General features: G+C 38.3%; 2 protein-coding genes across 4 annotated transcripts in view; one reads left to right on the forward strand and one right to left on the reverse strand.

Moving 5' to 3' along the window:
- The window catches only part of LOC135683808 (uncharacterized), a 30388-nt gene extending 24373 nt beyond the window's left edge, over positions 1–6015 (forward strand). For 2 of the 3 annotated variants that reach the window (XM_065199157.2, XM_065199155.2), the window contains exon 24: positions 993–6015. In XM_065199157.2, the coding sequence (XP_065055229.2) occupies positions 993–5425 (4433 nt within the window). In that variant the 3' untranslated portion in view covers positions 5426–6015. The remainder of the gene's footprint in view (positions 1–992) is intronic. The other variant, XM_065199156.2, reaches the window with a different exon arrangement.
- On the reverse strand, positions 5875–16824 carry LOC135683812 (SAGA-associated factor 29). The gene is made up of 12 exons (XM_065199164.2): positions 16684–16824; positions 12662–12737; positions 12334–12406; positions 11875–11936; positions 11322–11358; positions 10851–10937; positions 10312–10375; positions 9819–9901; positions 9121–9174; positions 8539–8632; positions 8080–8148; positions 5875–7627 (listed from the first exon to the last, which is right to left on the reverse strand). Exons 1-12 carry the CDS (start codon positions 16768–16770, stop codon positions 7520–7522), a joined length of 894 nt encoding a protein of 297 aa, XP_065055236.1. The 5' UTR covers positions 16771–16824; the 3' UTR covers positions 5875–7519.
- Positions 16825–21941: the final 5117 nt, after the last annotated feature.

Consider the following 21941-nt stretch of genomic DNA (forward strand, 5'->3'; position numbering starts at 1 on the left):
GATTTAGCATGCGCTAGATTTTGGCAAAATGAGAATAGTTCCAGAGTGGGTCTGTCAAGTTGGACGAGAGAGGAGAGAAAAGGGAATAAAGGAGAATGGAGGAGAGGGGAATAAAGGAGAGGAGAGGGTAAGAGAGGAGAACAGAGGAGCGAGGATTAAAAGAGAGGAGAAGAGAATATATGAGAATAGAGAAGAGGAAAATAAAGGAGAGACGAGGGAAAAAGAGGAGAACAGAGGAGCAAGGAATAAGGGAAAGGAGAAGAAAATATAAGAGAATAGAGAAGAGGAAAATAAAGGAGAGGAGAGGGAAAAAGAGGAGAACAGAGGAGCAAAGAATAAAGGAAAGAAGAAGAGAATAGAAGAGAATAGAGAAGAGGAAAATAAAGGACAGGAGCGAGGAATAGAGGAGAGGTGAGGAGCAAGGAATAAGGGAAAGAAGAAGAGAATAGAAGAGAACAAAGAAGAGGGAAATAAAGGAGAGGAGAGGGGGAAAGAGGAGAACAGAGGAGCGAAGAATAAAGGAGAGGAGAAGAGAATAGAGGAGGGAGGAATAGAGGAGAGGAGAGGAGAAGAGAGGAGAGGAGAAAAGAGGAGAGGAGAGGAGAGGAGAGGAGAAGAGAGGAGAAGAGAGGAGAGGAGAAGAATAGGAGAGAGGTGAGAAAAGGATAGGAGGGGAAGCAAAGCAAAAATCTGAGGAGTGTACAGATTTAGTATTTTGCCAGTTTTGATATCTAGTTTATTATTGCCACTTATTCTAGTTAAAATGTATATCGACCAAAATGGGGTCGACCTTCAATCGACCCCATTTTGATTTTAGGTACATTATCTGTGGTGAATTGTAGGTGAATTGGGGAAATAGAGTTGTAGGTGAATTAGGGACAAATTGTCTTCAGCTATTCCTCGTTAGTAAATGTCTGTTTTCAACACCCTCCACCCCCTTTTCCTTCTGGTAGGTAAAAATGCGTAATTAATATTTTGTACCTTTTTTTCAGAAGATGCACAACTGCCCGATTCATTGATGACAGAATCAATGAATGATGGGCAAGTGGAACGAACGACAGACAAAGGGGGTGAGAGGCCAACCTCGCTGTTACTGTGCACATATCCAAACAAAGCTGTTGTGAAAGAAGACCTGACAGCTCGTCCACTTCCACCGCCACTGACTCCTGTTTTCATGACCAAAGCAGACAGTCGGATTATCAGCACTGAAAACGCAGGAAGTCCTAGATCTGTACTGAAAGGAATCTCACTGCAAGGAGAGATTGGGGCGTTCAAGGAGACTTTAGAAAGAACTCTTGACAGTGACTTAAAGAATAAAGAGGACATGGGCAGTTTTGAAGACGAGCAAGGCAAGTTCTTTAAAGGGGCATCACAGTATCACAAACATCGTGGCGATGTAAGAGCACCACAGGTTTCAGTAGCATTGACTGACACAAAGCAACAATACCATAGTGATACTCATAGGCATTTAGAGCAGTACCCCTTTATGACTTCTGTGGCATCACACCCATCAATAGAACAAAGTGCCGTCATTCAAGCATTTGCTGGAAGGCAACCATCGTTAATGTCAGCACAGTTGCATCACATGAAGCAGTTTGGCCATTTGCCCCCAAATCCTCCATCTGCAAGACAGCATTTCTCAAGTGCCATTTCTCAGGTTGGTCCTGGACATGAAAATGCTCCCACGCGAGCTTCATCTGCACCAATCTCAGCTGGACATCCTTTCCATCAAACCTCTCCGAAAGGCCGAGACAGTTCTCACTTTCCTTTTTCAAGACAAGATCAGTTTGGGTTCCCTACAGTCGTTTCTTCTCAGGCAGCATCTAATGTTGAGCACATGTCTCAAGTCAGGCCGGTGTTTCGTCCAGGTGAACCACCATATCCAGGTGTGTTAGAGTACCAAAATGTGCCAGAAAGAATGCAGCATAAAGGTCTCCTTTACTCAAATCCGGGTGACATATTATTGCGCCCAGCTGGACACTTTCAGCACCGATCAGTGTCTAGCCAAGGAGAAGAAAGACCCTTTGCTGGAGAATATTTTGAGTCACATTACCCTCTGTCAGTCAAGGAAGTGCGACCAAGAACATATGGTGAAATGCTAGAGCGTGCTGCCTCAATCCCAAATTTGGCAGTGGGGCGAAACCTTTCATCTGAAGCGAAAGGAAAACCAAATGTCCTCACTGCAGACACAAAAGCGCATATGGGTGGACAGTTGAGGGTTGCTGAGAAGCCGATGGTTGGCTTTGATATGCACCATGGGCGCGAGGGACCAGGTTTCGACTACATGGAAAGAGGCAGAGAAGGAAAAGCCCAAAGATTCGTTGACAGAAGAGATTCTATTGCCCACTCCCAAAAAGGCAACCCTAACATACCTGGGCATTTAAGGCAAATGGATAAACCCAATAATGAAGCTGCAGAATCTTCCAGTTCTGCTACTATGGATTCACGGCTGTTGCACTACTTGCCTGGTGTCACCCCAGGGGGTATGCAACATTTCTCAAGAGAGTTCCAACCTACACTTGATCAACAACTGTTGCGACATATTGATGGAAGAAAGACTAGCAGAGATGTTCACTCGGCAAGCCCCCCTGTTCATCCAGAGAGTTCTATATACCGCCATTCTCCTGGCCTAGAGAGGTTGCCAGGTTCTAATATCAGGACGAGCTCGAGATCAGCCAAGGGTGAACTTCAAAAACAGGCAGCTCGAAATTATGATCTCAGGACTGAGATTGGAAACACTTCTGACAGGAACAAACAGTCAGAGGCATATGATGCTAGAGCCATACTTCAAGGTCAACAAGGTGGTATTCAGAAAGGGGCTCGATCTAATTATCAAATTCCTCTTGAGTTTAACTATGGAATATCGTCAGGTATTGTACAAAAGGCTCCATTCAACCTATCAATCACCGGTTCCAGACAAGAGCTAGGGTCTTCGCCCCATGAGAAGACACTGGCCTTCACTGACTTTGATGCCAGCAGGTTTATGCGGCTTAGAGATGAGCAAAACAGTTTTATTTCCAAAGGGTTCAACACAATTGATAAGATAAAAAGCCAGTCAAAAAATACAAGGCCATCATCTGTTGATTCTGTTATACACAAGCCATTTTTTTCGGAAAAGCAACAGCAACTTTCCTCGTCCCTAGGAGATTTGCGGAATCTAACTGCACTTCATCTTAGTCCCACACTCCCTCTGTCACCATCGTCTGCTTCATCAAAGAAGGCATCCTTTCTTTTCCGACCTTGGGAAAAAGAAGACGAGGGTGAAGTGGATAGCAAAGATTCAGTGCTTGCTTCTGCACAGGCAGCACCTGTTAGCAAAGACAGCGCTAAATTTAGCTCATTAACAATTGTAACTGGAAAATCTCCCAAGGAAGACAGTGGCAACACTCACGACGAGGCTTTAATGTCTCCTACTATCCCATACACAGATCCAGCACGTGATACACCCATTAAAGACATTATCTGTTCAGAGGGAAGTATTGATCAGGTGAGCCCTGGTGGCTCACCAAAAAATGATGGCTCCAGACCAGTTATGTTTGCTGCAAGCGAAGAAAAGTATTCACCTGTTGTGAGCCAAAACATTAGTTTTGGTGGGGAAGGTCGAAGAGATGTCAGCCAGCTTCTTAGAATTTCTACCGACACTCATGCTGGGTATCAGCCTACAAGTCCTGTTGATTCCGAGGCTACGCTTTCTGCAGACGAGGCTGAGATTGAACTAATGAGGGAAAGCCTGCGTGGTTATCAGGAAAATCTTGATATAGGAAATTTACCAAAGAAAGGTGGGGGTTCGTTGAGAAACAAATCAGAGACGGATTGTGGAAGGAAATGGAATATTGAAGACTATCCAATAGGATTGAGTGAACTAGATTTAAGCCTGCCCAAGAGAACATTTGAAGTTAGCAAGAGTACTGATGTATTAACCAAAGCAGTTAATCAAAAGCAGAATATAATCAGTGGTTTAGACAATGTTCCCGCAGATTTTGGGGGTAAAAATGAAATGAAAACTAACAGCAAAGAAAAAGCTGGTGCAGGCGAGTTTGAAAGGAGTCCAAAAGTGTTTGAGGGAATTAGTTCTTTGACGCACACAGATACCATGGAAGCTGAACAGTTGCCAGAGGAAACGGACAAGTTACCAGAGGAAACGGACCAGTTACCAGAGAAAACGGACCAGTTACCAGAGAAAACGGACCAGTTTGCAGAGGAAACGGACCAGTTACCAGGGGAAACTGCACAATTCCCAGGGGGCACCGTCCCATTACCGGAGCAAACAGACGTATTACCAGATGAAGCAACCCCACTGACATCTGCTCCTATTGCCGCACATTCTTCTCCTGTTTCCCAATTATCAGATGGGTCATTGTCTTCCCCATTACAGCCTCAAGAGTCCTCAGCTGATACCCCGCCTTCAGATAAGCGAGTTTCTTTCTCAGCCGATGTTGTAGAGAACAAGCTGGTTAAAGACAAAGAAGAAGGAGAGCATACTGTGTTTAATGAGAACCAAACGATTTTGGATGTCGAAGAAACTAGCGCAGCAATAGATAGTATACAGAATGAGGCTGATGAGTCACCAAGCGCAGAGGAAGACGTTGCGGAGCCGTTTTTGAGCCTGTGGCCTGCAGCAGAAGGGTTTGCTTGTGAAGGGCAGTCAGTATCAGCAGCAGAGGATAGTGACTATCAGCAAGGTTATGATGTTGACATAAGTGAGCAACGGGAATTCAGTGATCCATCTGCCGAAGAAAGAGCCTATACAGAAAAAACTGAGGACAATTATAGTTCCGAGTTTATTAACATATCCAGTTTACCAAGTCAAGTGGAAGATGACATTGCAGATAATCAGAAACTTGATATAGACCTTGAGACGAGAATAGTACTGGCTGCAAAGTCAGGCTTGCAACAAGTTGATGTGAATCAAGCAGAAAGGTCTGTCTTTGTTCCTGCTTATGAAACGTTCCCTATTTCACCCCCTGGCTCTCCAATTAGTCCTGCAGAGATGCAAGAAGCTGAGGGCGAAATACCTGATGTTCCCCCATCATTCGCGCATTCTGTGCTCTCGTTGAATATTCCTGTCACCTCCCAAAACTCTCCAAAGACACATCTGGGCGGGGTGGCTTTCCCTTATTCAACTTTGTCTTTCACCATTGGCTCGATGCCCGCTTCTCGTTCCGGTTCCCATCAAGGATCACGGTCCAGTAGTGCCTGCCCTTCTCCAAGCACGAAAGCCGACTTTGGCAATGGTTTGCCTCAGCATGGGGATAACCTCAGTCATCTCACAGAGCGTCTTCTGAACAACGATGTGGTCATTCCCCATGATGATCACGTTACATTGATAGATTATTCGATTAACAGAACTTCGGAAACTGGAGATTTAAGTAATGAAAATTATACTCCTACGATTGAATATGAACCATTGAGCGACGAGGATTAAATAAATTGACTTTAGTAAGATTGCTTCTGACAAGATGGTTTTAGCATACTCTTGACAAACTTATACTGTATTGTTGGTAAAGGAAATTGACAAATGATATTTACTCCAGGTTCATTCCTTCTACCTAGGGATTCCGTGCCCGTTGCCTTCATTGCCATTTTCCAGCCCTTTCTAGCTAGGCCAACTTTGGTAAAACATAATTATACAAACCTACTTCATCGTCTCTTTGCTTATAGAATACCCAATATCTTAAATTCATAAAGCCAAGAGAAGCTAAAATATGACGAATATGCAAACCAAATTTTGCTTAACATAACTTGCAATCTCCAAAGCGCAATTTTTCGATGTAAGCGAATTAGCTAAACTCTAATCCAAACGAATAATGGTATATTGGAATACTGAACAAGATAAGTTAGAAAAGCATTATGCCATTTTGTCTTCGTAAGTTATGTGGTACCTGGATTATACAATTTCTATGTGGTACCTGGATTATACAATTTCTATGTGGTACCTGAACAATACAATTTCTATGTGGAATTTTTCCCAACAAGAAATGTTATATTTCGACTTTAGGGTATATTTGTAGATAGGGGTAGAACACGTTAGTACCACGGCAGAAGCATTTTAAATTTAAATCTGCAACATTGTTTTAAACGAGGGAATTTGGTATTTTTCTTTGGTTGTCCTAATATAATTTCATTTCAGGTAGGAATCAATTTGCCAGCTAGCATTAGCCTTTACTCAGTTTCGTTCAATATGATTTTCTTCAATTTCTAGCTTGCTGTAAGCCTGGGTACCAGAATCACTTGTGACCCTTGGTAGCTTACTCTTAACAAACGCAAATTACATGTTTAATAGAAGGGTACTAGTATTCTTGTGGAGAACCTATTACGACATCATTAAAACGGACAGGCGTTTGCAAGTCATACCTAATGCACGATACATGAGGTAGTACCCATAGAAGGTTTTTTCGATATTTTGACAAGTAATTCTCAATTCCTTTCAAACTTTAATTACCACATTTGATCATTCAGATTCTGATTTAAGAAACCCAGTGTCGAAGGTAAAGGCGTTATTAGGTTATAAAACTGGATACGTTTGATAATTTGATTCAAATACTTGATGAGGCATCGCTCACAGGAGGGGCATACATTGGGGGAATGGAATGTAACTTCCTCCGCAACTTCAACTCTGTTGGTCCATTATGATTAAAATTGAAATATTTATAAAGCTGTTTGGAGAAAGGATACCGCAAGTAAATGAGTTACAATTTTTTTACTTAGGCTCTATTATTATTTTTACTTAGGCTTACTTAGGCACAGTTATGTTTCTTTGTAATTTTAAAACTTTAGCAGGTAATCAGAATCTACTGGCATAGCTTTCTTCTCAATGAAAAGGGAAGACTTTTCATTCATCAAAAGAGCAATTTTCGAGTTTCTGTCTCGAATGTTCACAACAATTTGAGAGCTTTAATAATTTCTTAACTAACATGGATGGCATCAAGTAATATTATTCATTTAGAATGGATTGTACAATATCGGAAGGTAAAATATAAACGACTATTTTATATAGGAATCGGTAAAATTCTTCTGAACCCCCTAAATTTGACTCAAAACTCTTGAAGCTCCATTTGAATGTGTACTGTTGCATTTATAACCTGAAAAATCTCAACATTATGAAATCTTAGACACCATATCTTACTTTCGGAGTAATGATACACAAACAAAAGAAAATAGAGAACGGATACTCTGGAGAATCATCGTTAAAAATCTCCGAGAGTTTAGTTTTTTGTGAGGATTTGGGTATAACAAAGACAAATACGTCATCTTAACTACATTTATTTCATACTATATAACGCTTCAATGGCTTCCCCAAAATGCAAAAATCACGAATTTCTTCTGGTGAAGGATCGCGAGAGGCGTTGCTGAACATATCATTCATAAATTATGCCCTCTGCGAATCGGACATGAAAGGTTTATGCTCTTGTACAAAGCTTTTAGGCACAGACCCCCACAAGAAAATCACGAAACATACATGATTACAATAATTAATAGCATTGGTCTTATAAAGTTATATAAAGTCGAAACGTTAAAGTTATTTCTTTTTGTATTGGACGACATAACGCTGCGGCGCAGTTAAGGGTGGCGAATACCCGTCTGCATACGAGGTGTCTTCAAACAACACAGAATAGTCATCTTGGGTCTGCAAAAAAACCATAAAAGCTTAACTAGGTACAATTATGTGAGTATGGTGTATACATTACGGGGATGCACTGGGTGCAACTAACTTAACATTAGGTACAAGAAGTGGGCAAGTTCAATGAATCATGCAGGAACACACTCACCATGGCCTCACGAATAGTTTTCGATAGCAAGCTAATTATAATGAGCAATCAAAGGCTATAAATAAATTTCAGAATCATTAAAAATTCCTCCTTGAACACTTTAAAATCTGTTTTCCTTGTCATTATTACACCATTAGATGCGAGAACTATGATTGAATATGTAAGTGCAGAATACATAACATTGATCTCAAACATAATAAGGCCTTTCGCTCGAAATTGTTGGTTTGAAAATTCCTTATAAGATTGTCACGAAACTCCAGTTTTGCATTCAGAGTTAAATTTATGATGGTGAAAACATTCTAAAACTTACTGTTTTTGGTGGTTCGTGAATGAGCGCTCGATAAAAACACGTGGTTTGAGGATACAGAGCCATCACCAGCTGAAAGAGAACACACAGTACATGCCTCGTACTCAGAACACACAATATATTTCTCGTATTCAGAACACATAACACATGCCTAATGTTTAGAGATTTATGTTTCGATCAAGAGATCTTACCGAGATCAGGACGTTTAACAAGAGGCACTGAATGAGCCATGGGCATTGACGGTGAAAGTGGAAAGCTTTACTTTGATGGGCAATTGGGCAAGACAGAATTATGTATTGATTGCAAATGACAAGATATCTGATTGGTCTTTTTTGAGTAACGGATTTTTTGACCAATCATATTCAATGCTAGATTCTGCTAGTAAACACGTATCAAAACAGAAGGCCTTTGGAGATGGATTTTGGCAGCTTGCGTCCACCCAAGAAATGTAGAAATTCAAACCTGATTTGGCTGGAAAATGGCCTCTGGATTCCGATTTGGGTCTGCTTTCCAGAGAGGCAGCGGAATAACACGCCGTCTGCTCAGGTGATGTCGCCTGCAATGATTTTCAATCGTTTTTCATTGGATATCAATATATCAATGCAACTAATAACGAATATTTCTGCATAACATGGAAGCTATGAACAGCGAAAGGCAAGCTACCAGAGAGGCATAAAGTTGTTCTCGGCACAAATTTGCTTATCCTAATCCAATGTCTTTTCCTTTCGACTGTAGGGGCAAATAGCAGTATCATTTGGAAAAATTCCTCGGGCAAAGAAAATCGTCTCGTTTTTGTAGGGTAGAATTGACACGAAAAGAAAATCAACATGCTGAGAATGTTTTAAGAGTGTGGAGGACTACACGTACGAAGGTCGTATTTGTTCCATGAAATAAGAACAAAGTCCTATGGAGTCTTTCAGAAAGCCAAGCGGTTGCGCTAATAAAGCTTGGAATTAATCGAAAACTGGATCCATAGCTTAACAATCGATTTGAAAAAGAGACTGGTACGAATTGGAAGGATGACGTAATAAACAATGGAATTACTCTTGGCTTGCTTTTCCGTCTTCTTCTGTGTAATCGATATCATCTACGTCATACCTGTATAAAATTATTTGATTCTTAAATTCACAAACAGAAATTTGATCAAAGGGCTTGGTTGGTGAAACAGCACTCCGTTGTCATGGAGTATTAGTTGAGCACAGGCCGATTGTTGATACATACCGTAAATCCACGAATTGCCCCCCCCCTTAAAATAAGCCCCCCTTGAATAGGCCCCCACCCTAGAACTACAAATTGTCAATAAGCCCCCCTCTCGAGTAAGCCCCCCACTGCTACCACAAATCCTCGAATTGGCCCCCTCTCGATTTGTTGATTTTTGTCATATGAGATTGCCGTTGGCGTTTTATTGAATTACTACAAAAATTCACACTTTTAATAATAATTAATTAAATATTCATAAGGAAATTCCTACTAAAATATACGAGGTATTTCAATAATGTCTTCTTAATGTCCACTGTAATTTTATAAGCCCCACCCCCTCTCGAATAACCCCCATCCAAAAATATCAAAAATAAATAAGTCCCTAGGGGGATAATTTGAGGATATACGGTAAATATATAATGGGAAGCATCCTCAGATGAAAATATTTCAAAGGTGAAGGATAAAGAAAAGCGCTCTAGTCACATGTTGAACATTCTTTGTTAAGAGCAACCAGTAAACAGCATAAAATGAGTTAAACCTACTTCTGGTTGGACGGATTGTAAGCAACGACTTCTGCAAGAATCCACTGCTCCTCCCCATCACTCCCTTTTACTCTCGCAGCTACCTAAAAAGCAAGCGACAAAAACCTTAATACAATGACCAAATTGCTCTACTCAGTATATCTTATTAGCTGATGCAAATTCACCTCCAAATTATCTGTTTGTGAAATCGACTTAATAATATTCAATGACCTCTAGACGTCTCACTGACAATTTTTGCTTAAAATTAAAGTTGACAAAAATTAAACCTAGCAATAATGTTTGTGACCTAAACTTACTATCTAAGTTACAATGTTTGCATATATGTCTTGTTAGCCCAGTCTGGTCAAGCCTCATTTTCAAGTTGCCGTTAGACAAAGTGACTAACAGTTTTTGAGTTCATTACGTTCAGGATAAAGAAAACACGGTTTTGATAAATAGGAAGTAAATACGAGAGCTTCGAAAAAATGAAGAAAATAAAACGAGAGCAACATACGTGAGCCGAAGGACGACAGACATAGGCAGAATCGGCAGGAATGCATCCACAAAGAGCTGGAGCACTATCAAAGGAAGAATTACAAGGCATTACAGATCAACCGGTGGAAATGACCAAAGAGTTTATTGCTTCAGAAAGTAATCTGAACCAGGATGGTAAACGCTTGCATTCCACGGTGCAAAAATATTCGATAAATTTCCCAAGAACTTTACATGTGAAAAATCAATACTGAAGAGTTACTGCAATGAATTTGGCTTTGACTTTCAACATTTTCTTGAAACTTTATTATTGAAATAACTTTCAAACTATATCTTTTGTAAATTATATATTTCAGGAACACTAGGTTAACAGGTCCTTGGTTGATATCAGCAAATTCAGTTTGTTGAACAAGTATAAATATATTTTTTGTCATCATTAGTATCATGAATGATGAAAAATAAACAGGCTTGAAAATAGTAGTGCTTTGTCACATTCATCTTTACTATCAACATCATCAATCATCATCATTAATCGTCATAATAATCATCATACCGACATACCTTTCTCCTTGACGTCCTGTCCAGGTTGGAAGTGTTGATGCAGCTTTTTGGAGCATTGACATAAGAACACCCCTTCTCATTCCCTTCCTAAAGTGAGTAGGTTATGGAACATCATAATGTCAAGCAGACACAACGTTATAGCAGGCAGAAATAATTATTTAAATTGACATAAACAACAAACAAAATAAATCTTTAGCATCACAAAATTTGAAGATAGCAAGGGAAAGCGGAAGGTTAAAACCAATCAGTCAACCTTTGCCCTTTATTTAATGCCAAAATTTAACAAACTAGTGCATGGCCAAGAATATTATATTTTTAAGTCATTTATTTTAGTACTTAGAATCATTTTGCTTTGGTTAATAAGTTTCCTATCATCAAAACAAGAATCTTAAATAAATTTAACATAAAAAGACAGCAATATGCGCTTAAAAATTGTGCATAAAGAAATATTTCTAATACAAAACGTTTTACCTGGGCTCCTCTTGATTAAAACCTGATTTGGAGCTACCTAAACAGGAATCAAATTAATAGGAGAGATAGAAATAGCTAAAGTGTAGCAAAACAGTTTTCTAGGTGACACTCAGACAGGGTCTTGCATACATTCTCACAAAAGACTCTGGGCCTAAGGGGAATAAGTAGAAACAAAACAAAAATTTGAAAACTCCAGGTACTCTCCTGGCTATTAAATGTATCCTACACCGTTGCGGAAATAATTCATGTTGATAGAACATGAAAAATCATTTACCATTCATTACTATATACTTTGCTTTCAAAGCGGGTTTCTTGTGACCCTGAAAATGCCTTTTCATTGAAAAATATCCTAGTTCCTTCTTTTTGCAAATAAAATATTCGATTGCCAGGCCTATAATAACGAGGTCTGGCAACTTGCAAATATAAATAGGAAAGGGTAAAAATATAGCAGCAATTAAGATTTTACAAACATTTAAAATTACAAAGATTTACAAATGAAAAACGTCAAGCCATGTCATAGTTCAAAAGAAATCAAATGGCAGAACAACTCTACCTTGCTTCTCATTTCGCGCTATTTTTATCTCTGTTATTTTGTCCATTGCTTGCTGTATGAGGCTGTTGATAAAATGAAGACGGTTCAATGAAAGGTTTTCTTTGTTTGTCACTGCATACACAAAGACACACTGCTAATACTAATATTTGTAGTTATAAAATCTGCAAAAGGTAGGGAAGGGGATGCTCTAGAGGGTTCCTTGATTAGATTTAACTACTGCAAGAATTTTCTCCATTGTTTAATTCTCTGCGTATATTTCAAACTTGATTCTTTTCTCTGTTTTTTATTGCATTGATTTCCTGCATAATTATTGTACAATTTACTTTTTAGCACCATCTTAAACCTGTCTAGTTTATGCTAAAAGGTTATATATGTGCACCTCTAGAAAATGTACAGTATGTATGCACTGGGATTTGGAAACTATAACTGAACTGAACAAAGAAAGAATTTCTAACTCACTCTATTTCTCCTTTAGCATCTGAGATTGCTGTGTTATACAGACCCTTGAGTTTATTTTTGAAATAGGATGAAACTGAAATGAAGATACAAAGGACTTAGTTTGCAGGAAACAAAATTATCACTAATGGCAGATAGATTGACTATGTTACCAAAAAATGCACTGTTCAAATAAGAAATAGAAATAATGACAATGATTCCATGAGATTTGCCTGAAAACAAAACTCAATTTTATCCAAAATCACTGCACACCCAAAAACTGTTGGATCTTCCTCAGAACAAACATGAGGGTTGGTTCACATGCCCCATAAATTTCTGTGAAATTTCATACCCTTATTGTCATTTTTCATCTTTTCGTGTGTTTTATTAATATTATTCAAATTATCTGCACTCCTGCCCCTTTCTTCCTGCAAAAGAAAAAAAATCAGCCTTTAGGAAGAAATTAGGACACCAAAGATAATGACAACAACTCTATCTTCAGATATCTCAATACTGTCCATCAAATCTAACAGATACTGTGAGATTGTCACACAAAGCAAAGCATTCAAATCAACAAACTATAGCTGAGGTATAGTCAAATGAACTCATGCACTTTTTGTAACAAAACATTAATATTGTCCTGTTTCTTTACTTTAGGAACCAAGTCAAATATCTGAAAGTCTGTTAGCAAACTTTAAATTTGGCATTGGCCATATCTGGATTTTTAAAATATTTTGATTGTTTGGCATAATCAGAGATATCTTATGGTTATCTTTGAGATTTTATGATTACTGTAAACTTTAAATATTGATTTGTGTGGTATTTTGACTCAGCTGCAGATTATACCATCCAATACAGACAAAAGACGCCTTGATAAGAACATATTTTTGATTTTACAAAACATCATTCAATATTATATTATGCTATATTTCAATTTCAAATCTAATTTTAAAAAGTTAACAAAAATGATGTATTTTTGATCAATGCAATGCATCAATTTGATCAGTTTACTTACATATTTGCTTGAAGTATATTTTAGTATATAGTTTACTTGATCAAATAAATGTTGGGTATTCTTGAATATCTTTATTAATGTTCAGAATATGTGGTATAATATGTATTATGGAAGTAAATTCACTTCCATATCTGCACTTAAATAGCACTTCACACTTTATATAATGCCAGACTGGAATATGTGGCACTTTTTGATAAGATCTTTGGTGCAGCACAAGCATTTTAGAGGTAGTCTGTCAGCTCTAAGATCGGCTAATTCTAACTTGCAAGCCTCGGCTTTAAAAAGGGTTTCTTAAAAAGCCTCTACTTTTTAAGCATCCGACATAAGTTACTGTGGGTAAATACAACACACCTAATCTTTATATCATCGAAGCTGACTTAGACGATTGAAAACAAAACAAAATTCATAGCAACTCGTTCAGGGAAAGTTTCCTGTTATGGTTCTCCATTCTGATTAGTAATTTGTGCATTAATCCAATGATGCATGAATATCATGGCCACGAAAAGAGATTCTGAGAACAATGGTGGACAGAAGAGGTGGCACAATGCCTTTAACGAAAGTGCAATGTGAAAAATTGGTTGGAATCTCTTCACCTGCAGGCAGAAAGTTCACTTCACAGTTCATATGAATATATTTGAAAATGGAATAAGCGTTAAGAAGCTCGGCAGCATGATGAATTTGACTTTTAACAAAGAAAAACTGTGTAGCAAACATAGCAATTGTAGTTCGGTATCAGTGGTTATATGATCAAATGCAGCTGTAAAAAATATTGCTTATCGTTTTGAACTCTGATATTAATGAAAAAATATCTGAGAGTTTAAGATCTGCAAAAAAGTATATCCCTGAAAACCCTGGAAACCGGTTTCCTGGATCCCTGGAAACTGATTCAAATCTTACCTTTATGATAGACAGCAATAATATTCCCTAAACAGTAAAAAATCTAAGGCGAGAGAATTTCAATGCAGCATACCCCAAGGCTTTTGCTTAGGCCCCCTTTTATTCATCATATATCTAAATGATTTTAAACGAAGCCTAAAATTTGCGAAGCAAATATTTATGTTGATGATACTTATGTGACATTAATACAATTTATATACAGTTAAAGCTAAATTATGCACAGTAATCTAGCTTATAGCAGCTGCTCTTCCAGTGAGTCGTATTTTATGTTGCGATCAGCTCGTATAATAACTTTTAAATTGCTTTTTGAATTTACTAAGTGTAGAGAGCTCTCTGATATTGATGGGAATATCGATCCAGGCTTTCAGAGCAGAATAGTGAAAGCCTTTCTTGACGTATTCAAGGTTATTTCTTGGGATTTGTAGGTCCCTGCAATTCCTCGTTCTGTAGTTGGAGTGCTGGGTCCTATGATGATATTTATCCCAAAGGCTTTCGGGACATTGTCTGCTGATTATTTTGTATGTCATAACTGATTGATTCAACTTTGTTAGTTGCTCAACGGTCAGCCAGTTATGAGACCAGGTGTCTTTCAGTCTGGCCTTATCAATAGTCGAGCGTGCTCTGTCCCTCGGACGTTGGAGTGTATTCAATTTTGATTTAGAAAGACTTCCCCAAATAACATTAGCATATCTCAGATGGCTTTCGATAAATGCACGGTACACATGGTCGAGCTGAGAATGTGAAATAAGATTTTTCAGTTTTTCAGCAACATCAGACCGCTATTAATCTTTCCTTTCACTTTGCTGAATTGGTCATCCCAGTTTAGCCATTCGTCCACCATAACCCCTAATGATTTGGTCTTCGCAACTCGCTTTATTTCCGAATCATTAAGGTGCAGTGGTTTTGAGATTTCAACTTTATTTGTCCTCCGTGGATTGCAAATAATCTTGTATTCAGTTTTTTTCGGGTTTGCGCTTAGTTTGTTTATCCGAAAACATTCCGAGATGTTTTTTTTTAATTCTTTATGGGCATTTGTAAGTAGATCCTCAATGAGACTAGATGTTAATGTAACATGTGTGTCATCTGCATACATGCTAGCCTTAGAGAATTTTAAGCATTTTTCAAAGTCATTTAGGTGCATGATAAACAGGATTGGTCCCAAGCATGATCCTTGAGGTATACCACAAGTTACCAATCTAGCCCCTGACTGTTGTCCATTAACTGAGCAGAATTACTTAAGAAGGCTGTGAACCATGCTCCAGAGATGCACAAGAGGAGTTACTTATGGATGCACAAGAGGAGTTACTTAACATTCTGAATGAATGAGAGTAAATAAGCTAAGTCCTAACCCCTCAAAAACAGAGTATTTGAGGAAAGGCCACCCTCGGAAAACTAAAGCTGTAAATATGCCGAATGGATGAAAATTGAATGATTCCAAGATCAACTGAGTTTCCAAGACCAAATCATTAGGAGTAATGGTTGATGAAAGTCTGAAATGGGACGAGCAATTTAAAACTGTTAGGACAAGATTTGTGGGGGACTTGCTTCACTTAAGAAACTGAAACATATTCTCACTCAGTAAAAGCTATACAATGTGTATTACGCTATTGATGAGAGTCACCTAAGCTACGCAGATGTAATCTGGGACTGTCTTCCAACAAAAAAACTTGAAACTCTCCAACCATTACAAAATAGAGCCCAATCAATAATCAGAAGTGCCAGATTGGCTGAACGTCCATAATCTTATTGCTTTTGATTGGTCAGTTATGGCCTATAAGATTAAAGATCAATGTACTCAAGTTAAAGATCAATGTACTCAAGCCATGTAATAAGAAACTGCCATGATCTTCAGATCCCAAGACTAAATACAGAACATGCAAAAAAGCTTTAAATATTTCTCTCTGAAAATTTGGAATGATAGGCCGGCTGTTATTCAAGAGGCCTCAACTCTCTGTTGCTTTAAAAAACAATTGAAAGCACACCTACTGGCTGACCAAAAACGTTAGCTTCAAAACACGACCCCCTGGAAGAACAGCAATATTAACATATTCAGATACTACATTGCCTTTGAAATTATTTTTATTTGTTTGTTTTATAAGATTGTATACATGTATTTTTAAATGCTGAGAAGGGCATATTTTTCGTCTATAAATATTTATTCATATTATATCATATCAATCATATACTACCCTAATGCATAATGGCATAAATTTGTATATCATGCAGTAAAAGAACTTGAGAAACATAATAAAATATAATAAATTTTGCAAAAAATGAGATGTGTAGATAAGAGTGAAACTCAAATCTACTCAAAGTTTCAATAGAATTAGTTTTCATATCAACAATTTTCTTTTGAAAAGGTGGTAAATACACCAATATTCGTGTTCATTCGAGGTGCTTTCTTGGCTTTGATCCGATCCCGATAATTCAAATGAGATTTTTTTTAATTTCGCAGAAATTACCTGGATTTGTGAGAGCATCCGATGTAACTCTTTTAACGCTTGCTGAAGACCCAAAGGGACGCCAGAACTCGAGTTGCCGGTAGCCATTTTTCTCCGCGCAAAACAACAGGAAGAAACCTCGCTCCCATGTCGCCTCGTTTAAATTATTAACTACCAAATCAGGCACCGCGGAACAGGGGGGCTAGGGGGCTTTAGGCCCCACTCTTTGCAAAAAAATGCAAAATATTGAGTAATAAACTACTGGTAAAGCCACTTCTTATACGGTTTTAGCCCCCTCACTTTTCTCGACGCTCCGCGGTGCCTGCAAATATGACTACCAGCTAACTAGATAAAACCTCATAAGCCTACAAATAGAATAATATTTCCCACTTATTTCTGTATTTCGACCTTACAGATACAAGAGAAATTTTGTATAGGAAAATTAATTTACCAAGAAATACGTGCAATGTTCTTAACAACAATCCCAGGGAACTGTAAAACCTGCAAATTGTCTTTTACTTTTTTGGCACTTAAGCTGAACAGATTTTTTATGGAAGAATATAAATCAAATATCGAGAGTAAGTGGCTCGTGAAAAGGTTTTTAGATTTTTGATCCAACAGGTAACACGAGTGGCAATATAAATGCAATATAACAATCATAATCCACTGGGTCTTCCACAGGCCAATACAGTAAAAACCCGCATATAGGAACCTCGAATTTTGCAAGCCTGACTGGGTTCCTATGTATTGGGTATTTCATAGGAAAAGAGGCTGTTTAGGCTCTTGAATTGATTCTTTTATTTCAATTCAACCTTCAAGCCTTTCATGTGTTTACTGAGTTTGAGCATCTACATCTACAATATCAGGTGAGGGTTCGGTACCAAAGTAACAAGAGTTTTTATGCAATTGGGTGATTTCTACAAATATGAACATATTCATAATATTTCAGGATGGATGGGTTCTTGCCTGACGATGGTTCAATTTCATAACTTCAGCCTGCAGGTTTTTAATACACAAAGTTGTTATATGCGTCTGTTTTCTGTGTAGCTTTTCGTCGTTGGCTTCAATACACCCTCATTTAAAACTACATTTTAAACTCTTTTAAAACTACATTGCAGTTTTGCAAAAGTTTTAAAGTACATCTTCAATTTCCCGACTGTCTTCTTCAAAAGGATTCTTTCAAGGAGATAGGTAAGAGTGGGAAGTCTGCTCGCGCTTCGAAAACTAGAAACACGGCATTCTCAATGCCAAAGAAAGCAAGCGTTGATCAGATCATCTCTTTTGATAGATCGATGGTCATGAAACACAAACAAATCGATATAGCAGTGCTCTGAGAGCCAGAGGCGTCGTGACCGGGGTTAGGGGGGTTGTCACATCCCCTCCCCAATTGCATCTAAATAGAAAATTTCAGGTAAAATCCGCTTGATGGAAGAAACGCTTTAGGTATTTCAGATACCTTCATGTCATAAAATCAATAAATAATCAAGCAAAGGTAGTTGCTCCGTTGGTTATATGTGATATTCGTTGATATGGATAAAGGTAAACGAACTAATGATTTGAAGACTTCAATATAGGTAAAATTGTGTCTTGTGTCCACTTCCCCTAAAGTTTCTCGGCAGAAGCGTCAACTGCAATTAGCAATGAGCTCCAGATTTTTTTAACATTCAAAAGGCATGCTAAGATGTACCCTGGGTACCAGACTCAGGTAGCTAAGATGGAAAGAGGGATCTAAATTGACAACCAGTGCTGCTTGTTACTTAGCTTTAGAAGTAACTAACAACATGGTGTTTTTCAAGACCACGGCGAAATTGTACCAGTTGCTTTTATCTGCTGCTCAATTTATTTGCAAAAAAATAATTTCTAATAGGACTAGGAGGATTGTTTTAGTGAAATTTGCTTAAAAGAGTGCATTTTACAAGGAAATGGAAGCATCAAAATTTGAAGATTCTCTGCTCATTCGGCGGCAACCAGTGCCGCCTCGGGTAGTAGATATATCCTCTGCCAGTCCCGATTAACAGATTTGACAAAACTATTACGAAAGTCCGTTATTATCATTTTAAAATAAAAGTTGCGAATTATATGCAGAGTTAGATTGGCAAAATGTATTGCAGAGGTTTGTGGCAGCAACTAAAGAATTTCAGGCAATAATTTTTTAATCAGGTAAATTTGTAGTCCACCCCCCTCCCCAACAAGGCTTGCCTCCCGACGGCCATGCTCAGGAGCAAGTATAATCAGAGGATTGCAATTTCTAGTTATAACACATGAAACAATAGAAATCTCGATACCTCAAAATTTAAGCTTGATTATACAAAATATGATTCCACCTTTCTGGGCACCCTCACTCTATCAGCTCCAACGAAAATTAAAAACACATTTAAAGAGCTCAGTAAACTCTAAATGAAACACGAATCCTAGGAAGACCAGAAATCATTGATCATCGTGTAGAAATATGAATTTGATAAAAGATAAGTAAAAAGACAATAAGATGACCGAATGGTGAAGCATTGGTGCAAATTCTAGTGGGCAACGCCCATCCCCACCCCCTTGCCAATCGCATTCTTGTAGCAAAATCTGAACTGCATTTTGAATTTTAAGCTAATCTAAAAGACGTGGTCGCAAACAATGTTCTTCTTTTCGATCTTCTTTTCGATAATTTTATAAAAACGTGAGCCTCAAAATTGGTCAAAAGTTAAGATAATGGTAAGAACAAGCTGAGGTTAATCTACTGTAAAATGCAATTTTGAACAACGTCTTATTTCAAAAATGAGGATTTTTAGCCATGTATGGATGCTTTTTCGGTGAACAGTCAAACTTTCCGGCAATTGAAGGTTGTCACACTTACTTTGTTGGCAAATGAAACCTGAACACCTCCCTAAAGCGAAAAAGCTAGCAATGGCACTGCTTATACCCAATAAATTTAAGAACAAGTTAAGAACAATTCAGCCTCAGATTTTTGAAAAAATTAAGAGCAACCAACCTGAACTTCAATTTACTGGCTCTTATAAATAAGAGTGTATTGGTAAATTTTATTTTTATTAAATGCACCGCAATGGGGAAACCCTTTGGCCCAAATTATACCAACATATTCATGACAACAATAGAACAACATATCTTGAGCAATGCCCCGATGAGTTGTAGTCAAATATTTTGGAAAAGATTTATCGATGACATAATCTTCATCTGGCAAACACAAGCTTGAAAACCTACAGGAATTTATACAATACACCGTATATAGAGTCGACGCCCTTCTTAAAGTCACGCTTCTGGTTACAGTCAAAGTAATTCTAGACCCAAATATGCAAAACTATTCCATCAAATTTTGACCCAAATAGCCCTGTTCACAGTGTCTTAGTTTTCTGGCAAGCGGTGCTTGTCTTTTTAGTATGGTTTTTGAATTATACACAGATATCAACCAAAGATGTGATCATAGAAATGGGTGTAACTCTTAAGGTGAAAGGAAATCAGAATCAATTTAGAAATCTATTCCACCCAGCAGGGCCGTAAATCTGTCATGTGAACAGGGGGGGTCAGCAGAGCAAATCAATTTAAAGTGTGCCGTGGTTCATGGCACCACCAAGCAATTTATGGTATGGGTTATGAAAACAGTTGAGGGGCGAATGACTTGAAAAACAAAAGTCAAGATTTTGGGATTTCTTAAGACTTAGTACATCTGACTTGTGTGTATAGTTTGATAGATAAAATTTTTCAGAGACGGCCCACGAAATTGAACCTTGGGGGCTAGAATCAAGTTTAGTGACGTAGGAGGACCCACCATGGTTGGGTCCGACGCAAAAGAAAATTTTTGAAATTATACCTTCTAGAAAGGCTAAAAAAGCATTTCCCAGACTAAATTTAATAAAATACTAGATAACTCAGGATAGAAAATTCAACGTTTCTCAGTAGAACACTGATTATTGTTTATTGAGCAAAATTGTGTAGGGGAAGAGCTTTGCTTAAACTTTAGTGACAGACGTTGGGGAAAGTAGGGTCCAGTCCCCCCCGTCCCCCCCCCCCCCCGGGATTTACGGCCCTGCCACCCATGCCCAAGATCACGCTGGCAATTTCTACTTCGTGTCACTGGTAGTCTATATCATTTTACTTTTGGAGTAGACAAATTACAAGCATAACCTACTTTCTTGTTACAGTCATCAGAAAAACAACAAAACAGATCCGTTGATAGAAAACATTTGCCCTGCAAAAATCAGTTTTGCCCTGCGAAAAGGTCTTACTTTTGTGGTTGTGGGGATGAACCATCCCCCATACCCCCCTCGAGTGACACCCTGTCTAGAATATAGATTTAGTGAGTGGATAGTACCCAGTGGCGTTACGGAGCAGTGTGGGGCCCTCATTGAAAGTGGTGTTTATGGGCTCCTTTACTTAACTAAATGGCAGTCAAGTTTTAGAGCCTAAGTACCCGCTCTTTGAGGTTTTTCATCAAAACCCAAAAAATAACATACAACAACATATGGCGATAAATTCGGCTGCTTAGAATATTTTCTATGATCTTTTTCTAAGCTTTTCCCGGATTTCCATGCAGCAAAGGCAGATGCACTTTTTAAAGTGTAAATGTCTAGATAAATCAAGATTAACATTGTTAAACTGCTTCATTGAGGAAATCAATTTGATTTTAAAAATTTGTTTATGTTCGCGAAAATTAAATACAAAATTTTATAACGATGTAGATCCGCATTAGAGGGAAACTTTATTGGCATGGTATATCTTACAGCATTGTGATATGGTTACTCACAAACTATATAAAAATTCATTTTTCGAGAAACTTCTTGGGGCTTCTTCTTGGGGCTTTTTCTTGGGGCTTCTTTGTGCTTCAAGGTGCACACCGTGCGTTACGCCACTCCACTGATATAGCCTACTGCATAGATATGAAATAATATAGTTGTCTTATGCACAATTATCTGAAAGTCCCTAGCCTTGGCCTGGAACTCAGTCAGGTTTATTGCTGGATCCGCCCCCTGATTGACCAGTGTTACTCGCTCCTTAGATTGGCAGCATGGTCGTCTATTTGAATTTCTTGGCGCCGCCCCTGAAAACTGGATTTCCGCCACTGTGGTGGAGCCTTGTAGGTCTTATAGCTTCAACTCATCGATTTATTTTCTAGTCATCAATGTGTTTACTTCGCAAACAAGAAGCTCCCAGGTGGATCGTGTTTTATTGCCACGGGACACCATTTGTCGTGTTCTTTTGTTCTCATCAATTCCAGATAGACCTCAGAACCGCGTTTCACACGCGCGACGGCGTGTCGTTTCCAGTCCTTTTTTATG

This window comes from Rhopilema esculentum, chromosome 7, assembly GCF_057945365.1.
Source record: "Rhopilema esculentum isolate cy_ngs chromosome 7, ASM5794536v1, whole genome shotgun sequence".
Lineage (NCBI taxonomy): Eukaryota > Metazoa > Cnidaria > Scyphozoa > Rhizostomeae > Rhizostomatidae > Rhopilema > Rhopilema esculentum.